This window comes from Glycine soja, chromosome 3 (genome assembly GCF_004193775.1).
Source record: "Glycine soja cultivar W05 chromosome 3, ASM419377v2, whole genome shotgun sequence".
NCBI lineage: Eukaryota > Viridiplantae > Streptophyta > Magnoliopsida > Fabales > Fabaceae > Glycine > Glycine soja.
Genome location: NC_041004.1, coordinates 2,252,982 through 2,278,724, shown reverse-complemented (window position 1 = coordinate 2,278,724; position 25,743 = coordinate 2,252,982). Strand labels below are relative to the sequence as shown.

General features: G+C 35.0%; 2 protein-coding genes and 2 non-coding genes across 6 annotated transcripts; 1 reads left to right on the top strand and 3 right to left on the bottom strand.

Annotated features, from left to right (window-relative positions):
* The first annotated feature begins 1,277 nt into the window (after positions 1-1,277).
* On the top strand, positions 1,278-4,912 carry LOC114405843 (growth-regulating factor 9-like). Of its 3 annotated transcripts, none has more exons than XM_028368356.1 (4): positions 1,278-1,470; positions 1,760-2,047; positions 2,444-3,097; positions 4,352-4,912. In XM_028368356.1, the coding sequence occupies exons 2-4, from the start codon at positions 1,786-1,788 to the stop codon at positions 4,759-4,761; spliced, it is 1,326 nt and encodes a 441-aa protein (XP_028224157.1). In that variant the 5' UTR covers positions 1,278-1,470; positions 1,760-1,785; the 3' UTR covers positions 4,762-4,912. The 3 variants fall into 3 exon arrangements, with proteins under 3 accessions (XP_028224157.1, XP_028224156.1, XP_028224155.1); XM_028368355.1 differs by having other exon boundaries at positions 1,278-1,613; XM_028368354.1 differs by having other exon boundaries at positions 1,278-1,613; positions 1,754-2,047.
* Positions 4,913-18,727: 13,815 nt separating this feature from the next.
* TRNAV-AAC lies at positions 18,728-18,801 on the bottom strand. The gene has a single exon. It is a non-coding gene; the product is annotated as a tRNA-Val (tRNA).
* Positions 18,802-19,977: 1,176 nt separating this feature from the next.
* TRNAV-AAC lies at positions 19,978-20,051 on the bottom strand. Its single transcript has one exon. It is a non-coding gene; the product is annotated as a tRNA-Val (tRNA).
* A 1,562-nt stretch (positions 20,052-21,613) lies between these two features.
* LOC114405842 (NADH dehydrogenase [ubiquinone] 1 alpha subcomplex subunit 8-B-like) lies at positions 21,614-25,122 on the bottom strand. Its single transcript, XM_028368353.1, has 3 exons — positions 24,996-25,122; positions 24,627-24,827; positions 21,614-22,029 (listed from the first exon to the last, which is right to left on the bottom strand). Exons 2-3 carry the CDS (start codon positions 24,812-24,814, stop codon positions 21,897-21,899), a joined length of 321 nt encoding a protein of 106 aa, XP_028224154.1. The 5' UTR covers positions 24,815-24,827; positions 24,996-25,122; the 3' UTR covers positions 21,614-21,896.
* Positions 25,123-25,743: the final 621 nt, after the last annotated feature.

Sequence of the window (25,743 nt, the reverse complement as noted above, 5' to 3'; positions counted from 1 at the left end):
TCTTTCAGAAACTAATTTATCAGTGCGTTACATTTTCAAGAATAAATTTGACTATTTATCCTTTCTTTGAAATGTAAATTCTCTTTATAAAAAAAGGAATAAATAGTCATTTTCGTTCCTGAATGTGTAGAGAGATGACAAATTCGTCTCTGAAAGATGAAATTCAAATTTTAGTCTCCAAAAGTGCAAAAAAGTGAGACAAATCCATTCATCCGTTTTGTTTGTTATCGTTAATGAAAGAGCCTATGTGACATATTCCGGGACGAATTTGTTAGTGCTTTACATATTCATAGATAAAAATGACTATTTATCCAAAATATAATATAATTTTCTTCTTTTTCCCTTTTTTTAATCATTACAAGTATAACATTATAATAAACACTAAAAAATAGGAAAACAAACATAATAATAAGCATGATATTGATTTATAAACATAATTGATCTGTTACTCCGAAATTTCTATTGTGACAACATTAAGTACTAACAAAATTAAGTTGAGTCTCATTTTTTTTGTAAGAATTAACTTAATGATTATGCATTTTTGTTTGAGTCTCATATTTTGGACAAAGTATTGTCAGATTAGAAATTTCAGAATAATAGAAAGACTATGCTTATTAATTAATATTATATTTATTATTATGTTTGTTCTAATTTATGTTTGTCTTCCTATTTTTTCAAGTGTTTATTATAATATTATATTTGCTAAAATTAAAAAAGGAAAAAATATGAAGATTAAATTATATTTTAGATAAATAATTATTTTTATTCCTAAATGTGTAAAGACAAATTCATCGTTGAAGGTGTCACTTAGAATTTTTCATTAACATTAACGGATGAAAATTAACGGATTGATAGTTTGTCGCACTTTTTTCACTTTCAAGGACTAAAATTTAAATTTTTATTTTTTAACAACGAATTTATCAACACTTTATTTATTCATAAATGAAAATGAATATTTACCTTTAAAAAATATAAAATAATGACCAATTACTCCTACTAGAGTGACCGAATTTCTCGATAAAAATTAATAATAAACAAAACCTATAAATATACATGATTAAAAAAAAAAACTCCAAATTCTGTAATGAGTATAATCATCTTACTTTATTAGAATAAGATAACACACACCTCTTAGAGAAAACGTTGTTCTGTACCAAAATAAATATTTTGTTGGTAAAGGAATGGATAGTGGAGTGTGCTCACGCGCCTAACACTGTTGAACAGTCTAGTCTAGTATATAACGTAAGGTTCATTTTGTTTGTCTGAACGTGACTGCTGCAAAGTCTTGCAATGTAATAAGCTGTTTGTCAGAAACTTCTGACACCCCTTTCTCTCTCTACCCTTCTCTCTCTCCCACTCTTGCAACTTACAATAGAAGTAAATGGAGGCAACTGCAGAAGCACTTCCGTGCCGAGCTTACCCTTTTCAAATACCCTTTAACATTATTTTTAATATTCACACTGAAAAAAGGTAATAAAAAAAGAAGCTTTTTTTCCTTGAGCATCACAATCGGACACAGACCCTCTTAAGAAAAAGGAAAAAAAAGCCTTATGTGAATGTGACAATGGAAGCTAAGCCTCTTCGAACTGTTCCCTCTTCACACAACACTTCTGGTTTCTCACTTTCTCTTCCACTCTCTCTTCTTTAGCCCATCATCACATGCTTCTTCATTAGCACCTTTTTTTTTTATTTATTATTCTTTCTTTTTTGTATTTTTTTTGCTTCTTGTTCTTATGTTTGTGTCTTTTTTGAGGGGTAGGAGGTGGACCCCAGAAGAAGATTGGCATGGAACACAAGATGGAAAGTCGTGTTGTTGATGAGAGGAAGAGGGTTGTTATGGTCAAGGAAGAGAACAGCACTTCTTCTCCCAACAGTGTTGAACTTCATCTCGGGTTTGATGCTTCTCATTCGACTCCACAAGAAATAAACCATGTGATCACTGAAGCTCAGAGGCGTGAGCTTCACCATCAAGTTTTCATCTTCAACCATTTGGCTTATAATCTTCCTCCTCCTTATCACCTTGTGCAATTCCCTAGCAACATGTCAGGTTTGTAATAAATAACCTTTGATCAACTGATCATCCCCTTTTCTATTTTTATTTTTATATATAATAAAGTTTTACTCTCTTTTTTTTTCACTTAAGCTGTGGTGTTTTTTATTTATAGGATGAGTTAGTGTCATGTTTGATTCTGTCTTAGAATGAATTACTACCTGTTTCTTTTGGAGTTAATTGTTAGCTAAGTTTTGTTTTTGGTTCTAAGATTTGGGCAAATGCTTACTAGTGGATTTAATTTGTGTAAGGATTCATTCTGTAATTTTGATATGTTCAAAGGTGAGCCTACTTTCAAATCTTTTGATGCTAAAAGAGTCTGTTCGTTTATGTAATTGTAAGGTAATGATGGGTTTGTTTTTTAATTTTTTGTTAATTTTTGTTTGGTTACAGAATACAGTTTCCTGGGTTTTGATCATGGGATTATGGTGGATCCAGAACCTCATAGGTGTAGAAGAACTGATGGAAAGAAATGGAGGTGTGGTAAGAATGTGGTGCCTAACCAGAAGTACTGTGAAAGGCACATGCACAGAGGTCGAAATCGTTCAAGAAAGCCTGTGGAAACATCTCAAGTTAACTCTCCTTTGGCAACAAAGCCTTGTAGCAAGTCACACACCAAACCATCCTCAAAGACACAATTTGAAATTTCAAGTCCAAACCTTATCGCCATTCCACATATTGACACATCAAGTACCCCATCAAGGAGCCTCAGTGTCACCAATTGCTCTTCTGCTAATAATAGGTCGAAAAATAGGGCAGGTTATGCTGACTACCTCATGTCGTTTTCTTCCGCGTCCACAGTGTCCCCTGGAACCACTCTTGCCACTCCAGTTGCCCCTAAGATAGCTGCCTTCAGCAGTGCGACATCCGTTGTTGCTTCAGATAGCAAAAGTTGCCTAAAGATATGCCAGAAAGATAACCAGTCCAAGAGCTGTATCAGCAACAACATCGGTGTTAAAAGCGGTGGGAAAGGAAGCATTGTTGGTGATACTAATACTAATGGCATCTCTACTGGAATAAGCTTCTCCCCAACGAGTGTTCTTCAAGGTAATTTTGATGGGGTTGCAACTTGCAACAATTTCTGTATTTTTCAATATATTTTGTAGAACTAGAGTATTACAGAATAGAGACAGATACCCTTTCTTCCCCCACACTGCCAGAACAACAAACTCAATCCTATCAAACCTTTTTCCATTTAGTGGGGTCAGTGATATATGACTGTCATGTTATGTTTCAGTTGATCATGAATCCTGATGTTGCTCAAACGTTTCTTAATAGTCTCACATGTTCCTACCAATCCCCACAAATACAAAGGGGAATCAATAGCATCATAGCAAGTATGTTCTGTCTTGTTTGCTGTCATGCTTGTTCTGTGGTGCCTAATTTCAGAATCTCATATGTCATTGATATGGGTCTTTAAGTGCACTCTAATAATTGTGTGCTCAATTAGTCTAGATGGATTTCTCCATATCTTACTCCTAACTTTACAAGCACATAGCACACCCTCATAGAAGCTGGTCTTTTTGCATAGAATTAAGTGTTCCTCGGAATACACTTATTTTTTTCATGCCCCTGTGGCATTTTGTTATACTGTTTGAGAATGTTCGTCTTGATCATGTTAAGATACAAGTTCAAAGAAGCTATCTTCTTTAGTTTGAATCACTTGTTGGGAGAGGATGCAAACCAAACATTAACTGAGTAGAGTTATGCAAAAGATACACAGATTTGTGGATATTAAGGGTGAGTACACTATTTGCTGTCAGAAACTACATCAGCAGCATAAATATAGACAGCATGTGAATGATTGCATTTACATATATTATTAAATTGATATAAAAAAAAAAGGAAGAGACAATTTATCCCTGCTAAATGACTTTAACGTGGTGAAAAATGCATTCTTCTTCCCATCCTTATCCGAGGGATATATATAACTAGAACAATTCTCATTTTAAGAATGTGAGAATTAAAAATTTCAATCATATCAAGATTAAAAGTTAGTTAGTAATCACATGATTACTTAAAAAGGTTGTGCATTTATCTTTTAAACTCAAGCATTCAGATATGATCTAATAGTCTATAATTATTGTTCTTATTTCTCAGTTTAACCGTAAGTAACTTCCTCCCTGTCCATGTTAATATTCAGTACTTCCCTGGACTAGTACTTTCTATAACTATTTCGGAAAAAAAAAAAACAAAATACTAGCTTGTGCATCTCTTATGTGTTTATGTTATTACTAACTTTTTAAGGACAAACTTTTTAACAGAAAGCTGATAGAACATTCTTGCTTTTTTTTGCTGCAGTTTCAGTTTCTGGTTGCAACCCTTCATACCTGAATGACGGAACCAACATAGAAGCTGCATCCGGTAGGTGCCGGAGAACAGATGGTAAGAAGTGGCAGTGCAAGAGTGCTGTTCTTCCTGGTCAGAAATACTGTGCCACACACATGCATAGAGGTGCCAAAAAGCGTCTCACAAGCCATGAACCAGCAGCTACTGCTACCAGTTCCGCCGTTACCGTTGCGCGGTTGCCTTACTCTTCAGCCACTACCAACATACAGAAAGCGCATTGTGCAATTCCAAACACAAATCTTTCCATGTCAGTCCAAGCCAGGGAAGCATTCATACAATGTAATGAGAAAAGTCAAAGTAGCAGTGACACTGATACTACTATCAGTGACACCTTGAATGAGTATAGCTATGCTTCTTTCTGAGAAGCTCTTTTGTTTTTTGTTTTTTGAAACTTGCATCATGTTTACACGAACAAAAGTAAACAAGTAACTTGTAACATTTGAGGTCAGTTATGTGTGGACTGAACAATGATCTCCATGAAGAAAAGATTAACCACGTGTTTGTTGTTTTTAATCATGTCATCCTCACAATGTGATAAAGTGAAAAAATAATGAACAAATTGGCATTGCTCGGATAACCAACTACAACACCACGACACCACATGGTGTTGCTGTTCCATTTCTTTTTTCCAGTTTTGAATACAGTGAATCAAAATTTTAGCTTTTGAAATTATATTGTATTCTCAAGTTGGTTTCCATAAGTAAATAATTGATAAAAATGTCCCTGAAATTAATAAATGTCAGTCACGTAATATGTTATGTGCTCCTGTGGCATCCGTGTGTGTACTTAGGGTAAAAATCAAATTTTCCCTTCAGTAAAAGTCTTGGCCATCTTTCTTCTTTTTCCATCGAAGATCTGTTGTAGTTTGTAGCTACCAAGTATGGTTGCATGGTTCAAAACCAAATATCCAGATATTGAAATATTTTTAGTATGAATCAATAGATTAATTGCAATTACTTGTATTTACATGGAGTGGAACACTGGGTTAATTAAGTATTGTGCATGAGTTGTAAATTTAGTATTTTCTAAGTTTAATTGCTATAGATAAAAAAAATAAAATGGAACTGATTGTCTAATTAAATTAATTGGGTCTTTTTTTGTATAGTTTGTGTTATGCTCACTTAATCCATAGCTTAGCGAGTTAGTCCATGATTAAGATTAATGAATATAGACATTAAACATTTAATAACTATTCATATTTTAAAAAAACAAGAAACTATGATTCTTTTTTTTTAAATGTTTATTTAGCAAGAGTGTTCAACAGCTAAGAAATGTCATGCATATAACTTATGAGTTAAATAGATAAAGCCAAATAAACCCACATCTAAATAAACTTATATATACCTAATCTTAACTGGCTTAGGGTGTTTGTTTGTGAGGGAAAGAGAGTAGAAATAGAGATAAATGAATAGAAAAATATGTGAAACTTACACTTTTATACTTTATTTTAATTTCAAAATTTTATCTTAATTTTTTTTTCTTTTTATTTCTTTCCTCTCTGCTGAAAGGAGCCTTGGTATGTGCCTTAAATAGACACCCTAGAGAACCAAGCTCCAATACCGAGTTCAAGAAGTATGAATAAACAATTCTTGCGTACGTAGCAGCTTTCTTGAGTATCCAATATTTCTCACTCCAAAGAACCTTGCCATGTTCCATTTTGAATCTATCCTTCCTGTACAGAATGTACAGAATCCGATTCTTGTTTTTGAAGTTTCACTTTCTTTTTGGCATCGAGCTCGCATCTACTCTTCAACCTAGTGGGGTCAGAGACATGACTCTGGCATGTCATGTCATGTTTCACTTGATCATGAAGCCTCATGTTGCTCGAATGTTTCTTCATAGTCTTCAATGGTACTTCCAATTCCTTCAAACACAAAGTTGCTACGTGCACCCAGCATTATTGCTGGGGCACCCAGCAAACAGTGAAGTGGCAAAATTGCCCTTCAATAATTCTTCTTCCGGAAGAAGTATTTCCGTAAACTTTTCGGAACAAGCTTTTCCGGAAAGTTTCCGGAAAAAGACTTCTTCCGGAAAAAGAATTTGGGAATTCCGGAAGTACTCACAAACTTCGTCCGGAAGATCGTCATCCGGAAGTTTCCGGAAGAAGGTTCTTCCGGAAGTTTCCGGAAGAACCTTCTTCCGGAAACTTCCGGAAGAACCTTCTTTCGGAACTGAACTTTTTTTAAAAAAAAAATTATTTGATAATATAATTTACTTTTAATGGATAAACTAAATTATAAAATAATTAATATTATTATACATAAATAATTAAATAATTAGTGAACGTATGTAACGAAATAAGAATTTTCATTTTATAATAATAAGTAAAAATAAAATAATATTTAATGCGTATGTAATGACGATTTTGCCCTTGTGTAATTTTCTTTAAATTAACGCGTAAACGCTTCTTTCTACTGCGCTTTCGCTTTCTTCGCTTCTTTTTACTGCCTTTCGCTTTCTTCTGCTTTGTTTCTTCCGGTTGCGCTTTCGCTATTTTGGTGGTGGTCCCGTGAAGTATTTAGAGATTCGGTGGTCCCGTGTTCGGTATTTGAAGTTTTGTTAGTGGCTGTTCTTCCTATTTTGTCGGAGGTACGCTTTTATGGGTATTTTTTTTCTTTTCCGGCTACTTTTTAGAGAAGAAAAGTAGTAAAAAAAATGTGTATCCGGAAGAAATTTTAGGCACTGACGCCTTTTCCGGATGAAGTGTTGCCGGAAAACACTTCCGGAAGACCTTATTCCAGAAGTTACTGAGGCCTATTCCGGAAGAAGTGGTTCCGGAAGTGTCTTTCGGAAGAACTTCTTCCGGAATGGGCCTCAGTAACTTCCGGAAGAACGTCTTCCGGAAGTTTCTGAGGCCTATTCCGGAAGAAGTGTTTCCGGAAGTGTTTTCCGGAACCACTTCTTCCGGAATAGGCCTCAGTAACTTCCGGAAGAAGGTCTTCCGGAATGTTAAATTATTAGATTTTTTTTATTTATGTTTTATAATTTATATATATATATATATATATATTTGTTTAATAATGGATTATTTGTTTAATTAGGTATAATGGTATATATTGTGGACATTAAAATTTATAACAATAAAATTCATTTAATAATTTTTTTATTTTATAATGATATATATATATATATATATATATATATATATATTTCTGTTTTATAATTTTTTGTATTTCTGTTTTATATATGTTGTGGATAATTTAATTAGGTATAATGGTATAATATTAAATGATTTAGGTAACTTAAATGTATAATGGTACAAAAATATTTTATTAGTTGTTTATTATAGTGATAAGCTTAGTTTAAGTAAATAATGTAGTTATAAATTTAGAATATAGTGATAATTTTAATATAGTCGTGTATGATGCATATGTCCTATTAATATGTTTGTTATTTAAGGTGTAGTAAATTTTTGGATGTGGTTATATGATAATTTGAATGTACTTGTGTATGATGCATATGTCCTTAAGATGGACGAAGATCAATGGAGGTATGACTTTGCGATGTCACAAGAAGTTCATATGGATTATGATTATGATAATCAAGAAGAATGTGGAGTGAATGAACCACATGTCGATTGTTCAAATGCTTTTAATACATCTCAGGTAATCATAGATAATTTGAGTCATTGGTTGAATTGATGGTTTGTATGAAAATTAATGTGTTAGGGTTGCGTTGTAGGTATTCGCTACTCGAGATGATGTTTTGCAATGGGCTCGAACAGTTGCCCATGAAAATGGATTTGTTGCAGTGATTATGAGATCTGACACAGAGACCGGTAGCAGAGGAAGAAGTTCATTTGTGTTAATTGGGTGTGAAAGGAGTGATACGTACAAGTGTAGAAATAAATAATTCGTTAGAAAAGACACCGGGAGTAGGAAATGTGGTTGTCCCTTCAGGCTTCGTGGGAAACCAGTGCGTGGAGGGGAAGGTTGGATGGTGAAGTTGATCTGTGGGATTCATAATCATGAATTGGCGAAGTCCTTAGTTGGACATCCATACACCGGGCGATTGACTAAGGAAGAAAAGAAAATTATTGCTGATATGACAAAGTCGATGGTGAAACCGAAAAACATCTTGTTAACGTTGAAGGAACACAATGCCGACAGTTACACCACGATAAAGCAAATTTACAATGCAAGAAGTGCATATCGTTCTTCAATAAGAGGAGCTGATACCGAAATGCAGCATCTGATGAAGCTTCTCGAACGTGATCAATACATTCATTGGCATAGATTGAAGGATGAAGTTGTGGTGCGTGATCTGTTTTGGTGTCACCCAGATGCAGTAAAGTTATGCAATGCATGTCATCTGGTGTTTTTTATAGACAATACCTACAAAACAAACAGGTACAGACTCCCACTACTTGACTTTGTTGGAGTGACACCAACGGCGATGACATTCTCTGCTGGGTTTGCATATCTGGAGGCTGAGCGTGTTAATAATATTGTATGGGCTTTGGAACGATTTCGAGGCCTATTTTTAAGACACGATCGCCTCCCTCTTGTTATTGTCACTGACAGAGACCTAGCACTGATGAATGCAGTGAAAACTGTGTTTCCCGAGTCTACTAATTTGTTGTGCAGGTTTCATATCGATAAGAATGTGAAGGCGAAGTGCAAATCTTTAATCGGGGAAAAAAATGCGTGGGACTATGTAATGGATAACTGGGGTACTTTGGTTGATTGTCCGTCCGAATACGAGTTCCATGAGTCATATCAGAAGTTTCAAGTTGCTTGTTCGCCTTGGCCGATGTTCGTTGACTATGTTAACGACACATGGATTATCCCCCACAAGGAAAAATTTATTACAGCATGGACGAATAAGGTCATGCACCTAGGCAACACAACAACAAACAGGTATTAACAACTGATTTTATTTGTTAGTAACGATTAATATTAAATGGTATTTAATTGTTGTATATTTTCATGTTTGTTGTGTATTTTAAATGTAGGGTTGAATCAGCTCATTGGGCTCTCAAAAGAGTACTACAAAATAGCGTTGGAGACCTATGTAGTGTTTGGGATGCCATGAACAACATGATCACGCTGCAACACGTCGAAATTAAAGCATCCTTTGAAACCAGTACGCATGTGGTTGGCCATGTATATAAAAAAACCTTATACAAGAGGCTTCTTGGGATGGTTTCGAGGGATGCTTTAAATCAGATTGCTTCTGAGATTGACCGTCTACGTTATCTCGGCAACAATCTCTCTTCTTGTGGTTGTGTGATGAGAAGCACGCACGGGCTTCCTTGTGCATGTGAGCTTTCTAGGTATACTGCTAGCAGCATCCCATTGGAGTCAGTCCATCTTTTTTGGAGGAGACTTTGCTTTTCAGACCAAGGGTTATGTGAGACGGAAGTCACCATTAAGGAAGAAATAGAGGTCATATCTAAAAGGTTTGATGAACTTGATGTGGCTGGCAAAGTAAATCTGAAGAGTAAACTTCGAGAAATCGCATACCCTGATCATAACTCTATGTGCCCTCCTCCATCAAAGGTGAACACTAAAGGTGCACCGAAGAAACCGATGAAAAGAAGTCAAACATCCACAAAGCGTGATCCGTCTTACTGGGAGTATGTTGATGCTTTTCATTCTGTTCAAAGCAGCAACTCTCCAGTGAAACGAAGTGCATCATGTTCTCAACCGCGTCAGCCAACAAGGATCATCCCGATGTTGGATCAATTTGCGTCATTCTTTCAAGGTTTCATTCGTGACGTTGTGGATGTGAAAACGGACGGTAACTGTGGATATCGGTCCATTGGCGCTTTATTAGGTATGGGGGAAGATTCGTGGCCGTTAGTGCGTAATGAATTGCTTAAAGAACTTGGCAGGTGGTCGCATGAGTACATGAACCTCTTCGGTGGCACAGAGAGATTTGAACAATTAAAGTTGTCCCTACTTGTTGATGGATTTTCAAAGGTATGTTTTTAGGTTAATTTTTTTTAATAACAATGTTTAAATTACTTACATGTGTATGTTTGGTTCATTCAGGTTAGTGTGGACAAGTGGATGGATATAACAGACATGGGATATGTGATTGCTTCACGGTATAACGTAATCCTTGTATCGTTGTCCCAACAACAAAGCATGACATTTTTCCCTCTTAGAAGTCAACCACCACCTGACTCTTCTGGCCACCGCATTATATGTGTCGGTCACGTGTTTGGAAATCATTTTGTTCAGGTACATTGAATATAGTTAGTGTAACAATTATGCAATGACTTCGCTTGTTCGTTTGGCACGGTCAGCGCATGATATAATGTTTGTTCATGTACAACAGGTTTATTTGAAAGACCATTGTCCGTTGCCGCCCCCAGCGCTGTTGTGGTCAAGCAATTGTTATTCTCAGGCAAAGCAATGGGCAATTCCATATATTAGTAGAATGCAGGAATACACAAGCTTGATGTCATTCAAAACACACTATGTAGACCTAAATGAAGACTAAACATTCATTGTTTATTTATTTGTATTCATTATGCGATATAATTCGTTGTAACTCGTCACTAACCAATTAATATTATCAACTACTCGTTTGGTTAAGCAAGGAAATTGTTGGTCCAACAAAAATCATTTACGCGTACAGCATACATCATTGTCATAATTGACAACACATAATGACATGCATGCGTGTTACAGTTTGAGCGTGACAACACATTGGTTGACTTCAGTACACATTTTGAAACTAGCAGTCGCTCAACAACACATTGGTTGACTTGACTACACATTAGCGACAACACATTGGCTGACTTGACTACACATTTACGCGTGTCTATTTTTTTGTAAACAAAGTTAAACAAAGGCTCGGTCACAACCATCTATATATATGGCAGACTAGGCTACTAAATCACACATTATCTTGCTTTCAAATAATCTCCCAACTGATACACAAACTATGGCATTTCTAGGAGAAACTAGCAGTCAGACGATTGTCAACTCAAGGTTGGCTTTCATTTATCCAAATGGATCGATTATTCACAATGATACTGGGGTTTACTTCCAAACTTCAACTCCGGTGCCCATTCGAGTACCAAATAGGTGTGATTTTGCAAGCCTAAAAACCAGAATACACAATACCCTTCAGCTATCCGACAAACAATTTTTGGATGAAATTCACTACCGGAAGCCATTCACCGATACATGTAACCAAATTCGCTTTGAGTGTATCAAATTGATAAATGATGACGATGTCAACACAATGTTAATGTGTAATGATCAATTTTCTTGTGTTGGTCCGATTGACTTATTATGCACCGTTGGAAGAACACCAGATGGAATAATAAACTTACTTGAACGCACTATGCCTCGTATTCATGACGCGATGCTGTATTACAACGGCAAATGGAACATGCCACCGCAGAACAAATTTGTTGGTTGCGCGTTCACAGGAAAAAATCCTAAGAAATTTCAAATTCCTTCAACATGTACCCTCGATGAACTGAAGAATTTAATCAAGCAAGTTGCACCTAAAGGGATCCCCCCTCTTGGAATTCACGAATCACAAACGGTAAGACGATTGTTTTTCCGCCAACCAGCTCGGTTTGAGTATTCAGATACGGTTATAAAATATGAAATAAATGAGCTAATCACCAACGAAGAACTGCTGAAGGTGTTAGTACAATCTAACTACTGGAAAAAATATGGACCAATAGAAATTTTAGCTGTCTTTACTAAATATGTTGAAGACGAGGTCAGTGGGACGTCGCTAAACAACTGAATGTCATGTTTAATTTTTTGTTTTTTTGTTGATGTAACCTTTATATGTTTACGGCGTGTTTAATTCCCATAATAAAGTTGAATGCGTTGTTTCAGTGGTCCAAAAATTTAATTGTTAAAAGGGTTCATTTCGTAGTTTTTTGGATTTTGAGACTTTGTTTTGACGTGTTAGTTGACGGAACTGGGGAACGGGACTATTTTTTTTGGATTCTTTGACGTCCAAACATGAGAAATGGCCGCCCTCCATTGTCTCAGGGCACAGGCACACCCACGCAAAAAAATTCCAAACATGGGTACTTGAACATGGAAAAAGGGTTCATTTCCTATTTTTTTGGATTTTGAGGCTTTGTTTTGACGTGTTAGTTGACGGAACCATTGAACGGGACTATTTTTTTTGGATTCTTTGACGTCCAAACATGAGAAATGGCCACCCTCCATTGTCTCAGGGCACAGACACACCCACGCAAAAAAATCCCAAACATGGGTACTTGAACATGGAAAAATGGTTCATTTCCTATTTTTTTGGATTTTGAGGCTTTGTTTTGACGTGTTAGTTGATGGAACCATGGAACGGGACTATTTTTTTTGGATTCTTTGACGTCCAAACATGAGAAATGGCCGCCCTCCATTGTCTCAGGGCACATACACACCCACGCAAAAAAATCCCAAACATGGGTACTTGAACATGGAAAAAGGGTTCATTTCCTATTTTTTTGGATTTTGAGGTTTTGTTTTGACGTGTTAGTTGACGGAACCATGGAACGGGACTATTTTTTTTGGATTCTTTGACGTCCAAACATGAGAAATGGCCGCCCTCCATTGTCTCAGGGCACAGACACACCCACGCAAAAAAATCCCAAACATGGGTACTTGAACATGGAAAAAGGGTTCATTTCGTAGTTTTTTGGATTTTGAGGCTTTGTTTTGACGTGTTAGTTGACGGAACTGGGGAACGGGACTATTTTTTTTGGATTCTTTGACGTCCAAACATGAGAAATGGCCGCCCTCCATTGTCTCAGGGCACAGACACACCCACGCAAAAAAATCCCAAACATGGGTACTTGAACATGGAAAAAAGATTCATTTATGTAATTCTTACAAACAAAACTCATGATTCTAAAAACTTATGTTTTTTATGTAATTCTTACAAACATGGAAAAAGGGTTCATTTATGTAATTCTTACAAACATGGGTACTTGAACATGGAAAAAGGGTTCACTTATGAATTATTAATCATTTTAAAAACTTTTATTTTTTATGTAATTCTTACAAACAAAACTCATGATTCTAGGTTCCCTTTTTTTAAAAATAAATTTAAAACAACCGTAAACTTCGCTTAAGGACCACAAACAATCGGAATAACAAACTATATTATAAAATAATAAACTGTGCAAAACACGCCAACTATATTAAACAAAAACTGTAATAATTACAAATATTCATGTCAACTACAACACAACAAAATAAATACAATGATCAATGGTCCGTGCGGCGTCTCTGACGAGCCCTGACCGTCCCATCAGCACTGGGTCCCCCTCTCGCGATCGTCAGGCAGTCCTGCATAATGTCATATAACTCTGTGCCTGCAGTGACTATCCTAAGGTTGAGCACACGCTCCAACCTCTGTGCAATCGCCTCATATCCCTCGTAATCATCCTGTCAAACTCATAAAACATTAAACGCGCAAATAATCTTACCACATATGGAGGGGGGGTCAAATGCCACTGGAACCTGGGGGCTGGGCGGCTGTATGTAGTCCTCAGGGTCTGCAGCTGGTGCATCCCTCTGCTGGTCAGCTGCCTGGGTCGGTGTCATGAAAGGGTGAGATATGCGGAAAAATCACTCAATGTAATCCGCAGATACCTGCCCAGGCACTAAACAAGGCTGACCTGCAGGTAGTAAGTGATCCGCAAACTCCATCCACCTGTCATCTATCTGATCCTGTGACAATCGTGCACTAACAGGCGGCGGAGGGATGCTCTGGATGTAACCGAACTGGCGTACCACCCTCTCCGGTCGAACTGCGACGATCATAGGACCCCATCTGAGCTGACCCTGGAACGATGAAATCTCCTGAAACGCCCTAACACCCCGATGCTCCGTGTACGGCAACCAGGACACATCTGTGACGGTCAAACCATCACAACGTGCCCTGTAGGGTGCTCCTGTGATGCCCTTCATGTGCGCCTTCGACGTCAACCACCGGGAAGCACGTGGGGACGTCTCCTGATATGTATCGTCAGTCACGCACTGATGCACACTAGGGAAGTGCTCATAGATCCAGCACTACACAATAATTGAGGTTAACATAACATAAAAACATGTTTAAATCATAATCGAACCTAACATATTAATAAACACAAAATTTACCTGAAATAGCGTCAAGTACCCCGCAAGCTGTCGGGTGGTGGTCCTACAAGCCTCATCTAACTGGTCGTACATATGAACCAGCGCGGCAACCCCCTAAGCGTAACCACCACTATGAGCGAGGTCCCGGAAAGCGTCAAGGTGGACCACATGCACGTATGTTGCACTCTTATTAGCAAAAAGAGTGCAACCAACAAGGTGCAGCAAATAAGCGCGAGCTGCGACAATCCACCGCCGGGCCTGACATCTGGTCTCATAAATGTCACGAACCCATCCTAATCGTACATATGCTCCACGTGTGAGTGCTGTCTCGGCTCTGACCTCCTCCGCAGACACTTCCAGCAACTCCGTGAGCAAGAATCTGGCCTCCTCCGTAGAAAGAGCGTGGAAACTGTGCAAGGCGCCAGTGATGGGCAAATGTAGAATGGACGACACATCATCCAATGTGATCGTCAGCTCTCCTACTGGAAGGTGGAAGGTGCTAGTCTCACTGTGCCACCTCTCCACAAATGCGGATATAAGTCCAGGATCGCCAGTAATAACTGAACAATCTATCAATGGACTTAATCCTGTGGCAGCCACCAGGCCTTCAATCTCAGGCACTGGCCTCCCAATCAGTGTCAGCTTCCTCCCATGTGACACTAACTTCAAATCAGGACGTTCCTGATTTGAAGTACAAATTATACAATTATTAAAAAAAAATTAATCATAAACAAATAAATAAACAATGACAAATAATTAACAAATTAAAATACCTGTCCACTCCACACGGCATGTGCAACATGCTCGGCAAATGATGTGAGCACTGACGGGTCACGTGGACCACCAGGGAATCCCTCTGCAGCATCATCACCATCTGACCCCTCACCATTATCAGCACCCTGTGCGTCCGCATGCATCTCAGGTGCCTCCGTAGGCTGCTCAGGGACATCATCAGTCATGTCAGCGACGTCCTCAGCCATATCACGTCCCTCCGTAGTCATCTGATGAACGCGTAGCATACGGGCTGAGGCAGTAGGCCTACGCCTCTCGGGAACATCGCCAGCATCCTCGTCAGCAGCTCTATCTCTGCCTACAACTCTACCTATGGCACGACCTAAACCTCGTGTTCTGGCCATGATCTGTAAATCATGTCGAACACGTATTTTTTTCGGTCAAAATATACACAATTTTCTTTATAAAAAATCAACTTTATTTATAAACAAATAAGACTAACTTAAATCAAATTATTTTCACACATACACGACCTAATTTTAAAAAAAAAATTAAACAACTTCATTTATATAAAAAAAAACAACTAATGTAAAATAAAATTATTAATAAACATGCACAACTTAATTTTTTTTAAAAAAAATTAAACAACTTCATTTATAAAAAAAAAAACACAACTAATATAAAAATAATTCATTACTAAACATCCACAACTTAATTTTTAAAAAAAAATAAACAACTTCATTTATAAAAAAAAACACAACTAATGTAAAAAAAATTAATTAGTAAACATCCAACTCTTAATTTAAAAAAAAAATAAGAAACTTCATTTCTAAAAAAAAAACACAACTAAATTACTTAGTAAACATCAACAAGTTAATTTTTTAAAAAAAAATAAATAAACAACTTCATTTATAAAAACAAAACACAACTAATATAAAAATAATTCATTACTAAACATCCACAACTTAATTTTTAAAAAAAATTAAACAACTAATGTAAAAAAAAATTATTTAGTAAACATCCACAATTTTTTTAGTAAATAAAATACTTCATTTATAATAAAATAAACTAATTAATTATAAAAAATTAGTATTTTTATAAAACTTCCAAAACACACAACTTTAATTATAAAAATAGACAACTTCATTTTTAAAGAAAAAACACTAATTTAAAAAAATAAACAATAAACAAAAACAAACACAACTACTTTTATAAAAAAAATTAATTTACAAATTAATATTTAGTAAAAATACACAATTTAAATTATAAAAAAAATATGACATCAAAAACCCAAACTTCATTTTTCATAAAATCTAAAAAACAAAATAACCAAAATAAATAAAATAATTCATTTAAAAAAAAAACAAAACAATTTCTGTTTAAAAATTTTTTTAAAAAAAAACACAAAAAAAAAAAACCATTTCCGGAAGAAGTGGTTCTTCCGGAAACATTCCGGAAGAAGGGGTTCTTCCGGAAAGGTCTTCCGGAAATTTGAAAGTTCTTCCGGAAGTGCGCGTCTTCCGGAATTCTTCCGGATGAACCACTTCTTCCGGAAAGTTCCCGGAAGAGGTTTTTCCGGGAGTCTTCCGGAAGAAGTGTTCTTCCGGAAGACGTTTGGTTACTTCCGGAAGAACCCTTCTTCCGAAAACTTTCCGGAAAATGTTCTTCCGGAACTTCCGGAAGAACCCCTAACGGGTCTTCCGGAAGTCTCCGCCGTCAGCCTCCTTTCCCCATTTTTTTCGGCGTCCTCTCCTCTCGTCTTCTACCCTAAGGTTACTATCCTAAGGTAACTATCCTAAGGTTCCACTGCTACAAGCTATAACAATGTTGTATGATACAAGCAAAGGGGAGTTAGGGAGACTAACCTCGTTCGCGGAGAAGAAGAAGACGAGGTTCGCGCTTGCCTTGCCGGAGAAGAAGAAGCAGTTCGCGGAGAAGGGAGAACAAGCTTCGCGGAAGGAATGAGCAGCAGCAGAAAAGTTTCTTCCGGAGAGGGGGGGGCTTTTTATAATTTTTTATTAAAGGGCAAAATTGTCCATTCATAAAAGTTGTTGGGTGCACCAGCAATATTGCTGGGTGCACCTAGCATCTCCCGAGAATCAATAGCATCATACCAAGTATGTTCTGTCTTGTTTGCTGTCATGCTTATTCTGTGGGGGCCTACTTCAAATTTCAGAATGTCACATGTCATTGATATGGTTTAAGGCATCTAATTTCATTTCGAGATCTTAATTAGTTTTATTTTAAAATCCTCTCTTATATCAGTGTCTTATATCACTTTTAAGATATTTTTAACTTTTTTACTCCAATACCAGGTCTACTCTTCCACATTCTAATATTTATTTATAATTTATTTTAAAATAACTAAAAATAATTAGTTATATTTTTTATTTTTAAAAAATTTATAACAAAAATACAAAATTTATTAATAATTAAAATATTTATTTCTCAATATAATTTAAACTTCTTTTTTTTCTCTATTTCCTTCCCCCTTTGGCTCCTTTAGTTTTTTTTTTTTTTTTCTCTCTCTTTCCTTTCCTACCCACCCTATCCCCTCCTTTAGTTTCTCTTCCTTTCTTTCTTCTCTCTCTTTTCTTCCCCACACAAGAATGCACCCTTGTTTTCGGTGTTCACCCTTGGCATTTTGCTATACTATATGAGAATATCTGTCTTGATCATTTTAAGATTCAAGTCAATAGATGCTAATTTCTCTGGTTTGATTGGGAGGAGATGCAAGCCAAACATAAGTTCTTGAGTAGAGTTATTCAAAAGACACATTGAGAGATTTGCGGATATTAACATTCCATTTGTAAGAGTAATTAAGGGTGTGTAATGTTTGCAGAAATTAAGAAACTACATCAGCTGCATAAAAGTAGACAGAATAAGCAACACGTGAGTGATTGCATTTACATATATTATTAACATAGATATTGATATTTATCCCTAAACAGTTTTCCCTGAGTTCATATTGTCTCAGAGGAGGCAATGTTTGCTTATCGAGTACAAAGTTGATATTTATCTTAAAATATATATAAAAAAGAAAAAAAAACAGTTTATCCTTGACAAAAACGGTGATTGTAGCTAGTGGAAAAACCTAAATCCTTCCCATGCTTATTCAGCCACAACCAACATACAGAAAGCACAATATTGTGCAATTCCAAAATACAATTTTTTTCATGTTAGTACCTGCAAGTGCACCATATTCGTACAATGTAATAATGAGAAGAATCCTAGTAGCTGTGACACCTTGAATGAGTATAGTAGCTCTTTCTTTCCAAAGCTGCTTCATGTTTACATGAACAAAGTAACTTGTAACATTTGAGATCAGTTATGTGTGAAGTGAGCGCAATGGTCTCAGCTCAATGAAGAAAAGATTAACCACGTATTTTTTTTTAATCATTGTTTGGAAAAAGATGAAATGTTAAAATTATAAATTAGGTTTATGTAACAATTATGCCAGTAAATATTTGGCACATATTTTGTTTGAATAAGAAGTCAAAAAAACAGAAAAATATAAAAACTAACATATTGGCTTCGCCCGGACTTGAACCGGAGACCTTCAGTGTGTTAGACTGACGTGATAACCAACTACACCACGAAACCATTTTTTATAAGGAGACCATACCTTTTTATTATTTAGTATTTTTACTAATATAATATGTTATCTTCATCTTGGATAAATAATGTAGTTACTGTACAACATAGCAGCAACGATAAGCGAGGACATTACTATAGTTGAAATAATTTACGTTAATCCTCCAACTCTATTTTAGAATACACTAGTATTTTTTTTTTTCATGAACATCCATACCTCTTAGAAGCTATGCATTTATTCACCCTCCACGTCTTAACTCAGACACTTAGGTTATATTTAAATTAGTGGTAAAGAATAAAATAAAATGGATTGAAATATAATAAAATAAGATGGATGGGAATAAAACAAAATGATGGAACAAAAATTTTATTTCATTGTTTGAAAAAGTGATAAAGGAAAATGAGTTGTAACTTTTTTTAATTCTCACGTTATCCTTATTTTGAAGGCAAAGTCTACCTAAATAGGTGGTTCACCCATGGATCAATTTTTTATTGGTTAAAAGTTAGTTTTATTCTTTTTTTTTTTATCATTGGATATATACTAAAATAATTAGACGGGGCAGATTAAAAAGGGGAGCTGTTGTGCACAGGCTTCCCAATCGTGAAATCTGTCGCCACAGTAAAAGAATTTGAAGGTTAAATAATAAAATAAAATGGATTGAAATATAATAAAATAAGATTGGTTGGAAAAAAAAAATTGGAACAAAAATTTCATTTTATTGTTTAAAAAAGTGATAGAGCAAAATGAGTTGTAGCTATGCTTCTATTTGAGAAGCTCTTCCTTTCTTCTTTTTTTTCCCCCTCGAAAGCTGCTTCATGTTTACATGAACAAAGTATCTTTTAACATCTGAGATCAGTTATGTGTGAAGTGAGCAATGGCCTCAACTCAATGCAGAAAAGATTAACCACTTGTTTTTTTTTTTTTTAATGATATCCTCACAATATTTGAGTTAGAACATCATAAATTATGTGAATATTTTATATTTATCTGATTATCTCTCTCCATCTGACTATTTGCTTGGAAAAAGATGAAACTTTAAAATTTCTAATTTTACGTTTATGTAACAATGTTCACAGATTACTTAAAAAAATGTTCACAGATTTATTTTACCTTCATGCTAGTACATATTTTGCATTAATTTTGTTTAGAATAAGAAGTCTCTAAAAGGAAAAAAAAATCAAGTTTGGCTTCGCCCGGACTCGAACCGGAGACCTTCAGTGTGTTAGACTGACGTGATAACCAACTACACCACGAAACCATTTGATGTGAAACAACCATACTTTATATTATTCAATACTTTTACTATTTTTCTTGGATAACAAAATAGGTACTGTACAGCATAGCAACAACGATAAGCGAGAAATATACTATAATTGAAATAATTTACGTTAACCATCCATCCAACTATATTTTAGAAACACACTAGTTTTTATTTTTATGAACATCCATACAAAAAAATTAGGGTGTGTTTGGTTTACATTTTCATTTTCTGTTTTCATTTTTAAAATATTAGAATTATGAAAACATGTTTGGTTTGACTCTTGTTTTTTTGCTTTCAAGAAATAAAAATACTGAAAATGCATTTTCAAAAGGAAATATATTTTTAGATTTACTTAAAATTAAATTCCTTGCCACTGCATTTTCATTTTACTAAAATGAGGTTTCTAATTTCAACTGAAAACGAGATTTTATTGTTTCCAATTTTTGATTCGTTTGAAAAAATATTTTCACTGAAAATGAAAACAGAAATTCAACCAAACACATTTCCATCACCATTTTCTATTTCCAATGAAAATGAAAACACAAAATAACCAAACCAAACACCCCTTAGTCATCCATCCTCTATCCTATCATTTATTACATTTCAAATTCAAATTTATCTTAAAATTATCGTACAAGTATAACTTCTCATGTTTAAATTATTAATAAAGAATAAAATGAAATGGATTGAAATATAATAAAATAAGATGGATTGGTACGGAACAAAATGATGGAATAAATTTTTTATACTATTGTTTGAAAAAGTAATAGAACAAAAATGAGTTATAAGTAGTAACTTTTTTAATTCTCACATTATCCTTATTATGAAATTATTGTCTTTGAGAAATTAATGATTAGGTTAAAAAAGAATGATCCGTTAAGGTATGGCCAAGAATGACCCCACTCATATCTACTCTTAGGATGAACTAATCTGTCAAGGCTAAGAAAAACCACAAAAGCCCCTCACATATAGATAAATATTATACTTGGGGGATTTATTGGAGCGAGAAGCTCTACAAGTGCAAAAAGGAGAACTTTGAGGGTTGTTATGACCTTATGGGAGTAGAGACTTCATTACAGTCCCGAAATACTCAACTGTTAAAGGATGTTACTACTCTTATCTCCTTAGATGTTGCTTATGGGAATAGCATCCTAAAGCATAATAATCCAATGGTCATTAGGATTGTCATAGCAAATGTTGATGTCAGGGGAAGTGATGTAAGCTCTTGCATCAGGAAGCTTAATCAAATGGAGATTAGGAAGGAGCACTTCTTACCATACGACACTGACCATAAAATTATTAAATAATGATCATTTCAATAATTAAAACAAAAAAACTAGCTTACTAATGACTTGACATGAACTAAAATTTTTGAATTTCTACAATAATATTGTGTCTCAGGAACACGTCTACATTATTGATCACGGTGAAGCTAGCAACCCTCGTTCAGTAGAAACTAATGTAGCATGTTTTTTTTTGTGGTTTGGTCTTTACTTGTCTACTTCAGTTGTCAGGAATCAACAAGGCACCAGAAATTGGTGCAATTTGGCAAGCTATCCTTTTTTTTAAAGCACAAGAAATATGCATTTCAAACGTAGAGATCAAATTACAAGCATGTTCCAACTTCAAAAATTCTTGTCAGTTATTATGTTTGAAGAGGATCTTGTTTTGTCTTGCTTGGATGCATTTCTCTAGAAAAATTTAGACGACCAACATAGTTAATGGTATAGATTCCAACACTGTCATACAAACGGAAAAGGTCAATGAATTTTTGGAAAACAGGCTCATTTGCTCACTCCAAATTGCCTGTGATATTATTTTCGACAACAGCAGTGCATAATTTCATTCCAAAGAACACTTTTTCTCGAATGCTTGCTGCTCTTTGCGACACAAGTCAAATTCATTTGTATGGTAGTACATGCAGCCAACATAATCATCCATCTCCTTTGTGCACTTTTGGTGCAGATCCTTCAGACTGCAGAAAAAGCATTTGATGACCATCATAAATCCTCAAAGAAAAAAAATGCATGATGTTTGACAGAATGCATCAGACAATGAAAAAAAGCCATCACAGTGAAAAGTTTCAGGTATAACATTTCAAATAAATCACAAAATTATGTGCATCTAAAATAACAGATAGAAATGAATAATATAAACCTGTGTGTATCTTTGTGCACAAAAATACTATTTATGAAGAAATTACATTATTAATCACAGAGAATGCATTGAGCAGTGATAATGGCCATAAACGTTTCCTCTCCGCCAAAAAAAAAATCCTCCAAAAGGTGAAGTCCTCAAATAAAATTTTCAGTTCACAACCTTCAATATCTGTAAACAAGAGTAATGCCAACTGCAAGCAGCGGGTGGGGACCAGTAATAATTCAAGTTTGAAACATGTGCTACATATTTTATTATTGTTATTACAATCCCGCCAAATATATGGTACTTCCAAGTTAAGATATGTTATAATTCTAATAACAAACTACCAAAGCATTAGTTATGAACAAAATTGTAAGATCCACAGATTTGATTATTGAAGGGTGTAAAATCAGAGCAATAAACAGAGATGATGACAAACAACTGCAAGAGATTTTCAAGTAATGTAATAACTAACAAGGCAGTCCAAACATCCAAATTCTAATACTAATACAGCATCTTGAAACACAGCCACATTCCATTTGTTTCTAACACTAACATCAACTGAAATATCACCATTGAACATATCCATTTATGAAGTAGACACATGAGGCACAGCCGGTATGACTATTTTTCATGGCCAATAGCAAAACAATATATGACCAAATATACCATATCAGTTCTCCACCCACCATCCACAGTTATGCACTTCTTTCTCTCTGTCCTTTTTTCTTTCTTATTTGTTGTAATGTTTTGTTAAAATTATATTGCTAAATTCATTATCAGAAACAACATACATTTATTAATTACGGAATCAATTTGCCCAACTATACCTTCACCAATGGCTTATAACCCAGTTAGTATTTAAAATACATACGGGTAATGGTAGACAACAACCAAACTTTTCCCCACTAGGTGGAGGTGGATTGTTTACATGAATCAAATGATACTATAGTGTTCCATTGTGATTTGTGAATCTTGTCAGTAGACAAAGCGACAACCACCTCTAAAGCATTCTTAATGCTTTTGCCTACAGTGTTTCCCAGTCTCCCTTCCCCTTTAGTGGTAAGGCTAGAATCCATTTGTATAGTATGTTTACTCTTCCACAGAAGCATTCTCATCTTTACTACAGTAAGTTTATTCTCATTGTGAGAAGAGAGAAACAAATATTTTCTGAACTTGCTTCAATGTACTTTCCACCCAGCAGAATGGACTTATTTATATTCAAGAGTATTACAAAGACAATTAATGCCAAAAAGATTTACAAGAGAACAGTTGAGATACTACTACCTCCTAAGATGCCCTGATCTTAGCTATACCAAGTAGGCTACTTGAAAAAATAAACATTAAAGAAGCTCTTGTCTTGTAAAATATTCCTATTTCCAACACTCATGCTAGCCTTTTATTGCGGTATTGCCTAACACTCATTTCCAACATTGCACTCTTATACCTGTGGTAAAATTTTCCCTTCAGCTTGAGCAGTACCTTTTTTGTCAAAATTTTGTGCATTCCTTTAGGGGTAATCCTATGCAATGAGAAAACAATAGCAAGAATTTGTCCTAATTCAGCTAGATTCAAAGCTAATTGTTAGGAGTCCTACATTGAGTAAAATAAGAAGCTTGATGTGTTACTTAAGTCATGAGGCTTTTCCCACCTAATGAATTAGTCTTTTGGGTTGGGCTCTCCTCTTGTGCTTAAGTCGTCATAACAGTAAATTTTGGATGTATAATGTGGTAGGGACCATTTACCCATCCAAGAGTCAACAAACATGCAAAATCATTCTGTAAAAAACTCACACAAAAGTTCTGCTTATCTAACATTTTCAAAGTGTGCTCGACTCGGTTAAGGTTATAGTTCTACATGCAACCAACAATTCCAATAAGCAGTCCAAACTCCAAAGCATACAAAACAAATCAGAAGATCAGCTGACATACAAGCAACGAGGGTTATTCATATTCATGAAGCCAGTCGATGGCTTCTGAATCTGATCTTCATGTGAGATTAATATAAAATATCAAGCCAATAAACCAAAAACCAAAAAAGGATATTGAATATAATTTGAGAATCACTCAATTCATTTGCAAAAACAAACCTTCGATTGCTGACCCTGGAGCCAATGACTAAAAAAACAGTAAACCAATCATCCTAACACTTGCAGAAGGAATTGTTTCGCTTGGGTGTGCAAATATCTTTGTAATATATTCTCAAACATTACAATTCATTGACATTCACAACCACTTACGGACGAAACAACATAAATAAAACAATAACATTAATTCTCAACAATACGAAGTGCCCACATAGCAAAAACAAAAATGTTAAAATCAAGAAATGACTCACCACTTAAAAACCATCAAAATCTAGAAAATGAACAAAACTCATTCCAATCTGCCAAACAGAACCCAAGTAAAATCAGCAAAGACAAGAAAAACTCACAGGCCAAGGACGCAACGGGTGACATCACGACCTTTATCGAGGCAATTTTCAGGGTTCTGATCCTTCTTCTTGCACTTCAGAAACTCCAAATTCTCGGAGTGGCACCTTATCCCAATGTGCTTCGACGACGCCATCAACACCGCCGACGTTGGGATCGGGTTTCCGGAAGCATCTACAGCGCTCGCCATTTGAAGTTCAAACCTTTTTAAGTAGAGAAGGGAAAGGGAAAATTCGATCAGTCTCGTTCCGTTTGGTTCCCGAGAAAATGAAAGGAAATTGCTTTGAAAGAAGGGAAAGGGGAAAATTAAAAATTTGGGGGAATAGGGTTTGGAATGCAATGAGAAAATTGAGAATGGAGAAGCGCTTTACCTTGAATTGCAGTGATTTGTGGTCGCTGGGACGAAGGAAGAGAGAATAGGGCAATTAGGGTAGTGTTCGGGAGTGAGGTGAAAGTAAATCGTGGGGAGCACAAGACACTCGGGGACATTATGATAATTTGGTTTTGAGAAAGAATGAGAATGGTTAAATTAGGTTTTTAATCCTATAATTTATTTTTATATTTAATTTGATTTCTAAATTTTTTTTAATTTAATTCTTTGATTTTTAAAACTAACACAGTTTAGTTTTGTATTTTTTTATGTTTAATTTGATCTTTTAATTTATAAAAATGATTTATATTTTTTTTAAAATAATATGTATTTCGTGAATATTTAAATAGGATAGTTTTGAATTGTTACATAATATAATTTCTTATAATTTAGTGAATGATCAAATTGAATCGATCTAAAAATTAAAGGATGACATTAAACCCAAAAACATTAAAGAATTAAATTAAATTTAAATAATAAATTAGAGGACTAAAAACTAATTTAGCTAAGAAGAAGTAAAAAAAAAGTGTTTTTTTATAGTCAAATTTGATTTTGATGTTTGTATTTTTTATTTTGTTTTAAACATCCGATTCATTGAGAAAAAAGAATTATGACTAATCTAAAATTCTACTTGTAAGTAAAACATAGTAAAAAGTTATTTCTGCAAAAGATCGAACATTATATATTTTTTTTTATAAGTCTCAATCAATAATGTTTATTATATTAATTATTTTTAAATTAAAAATACT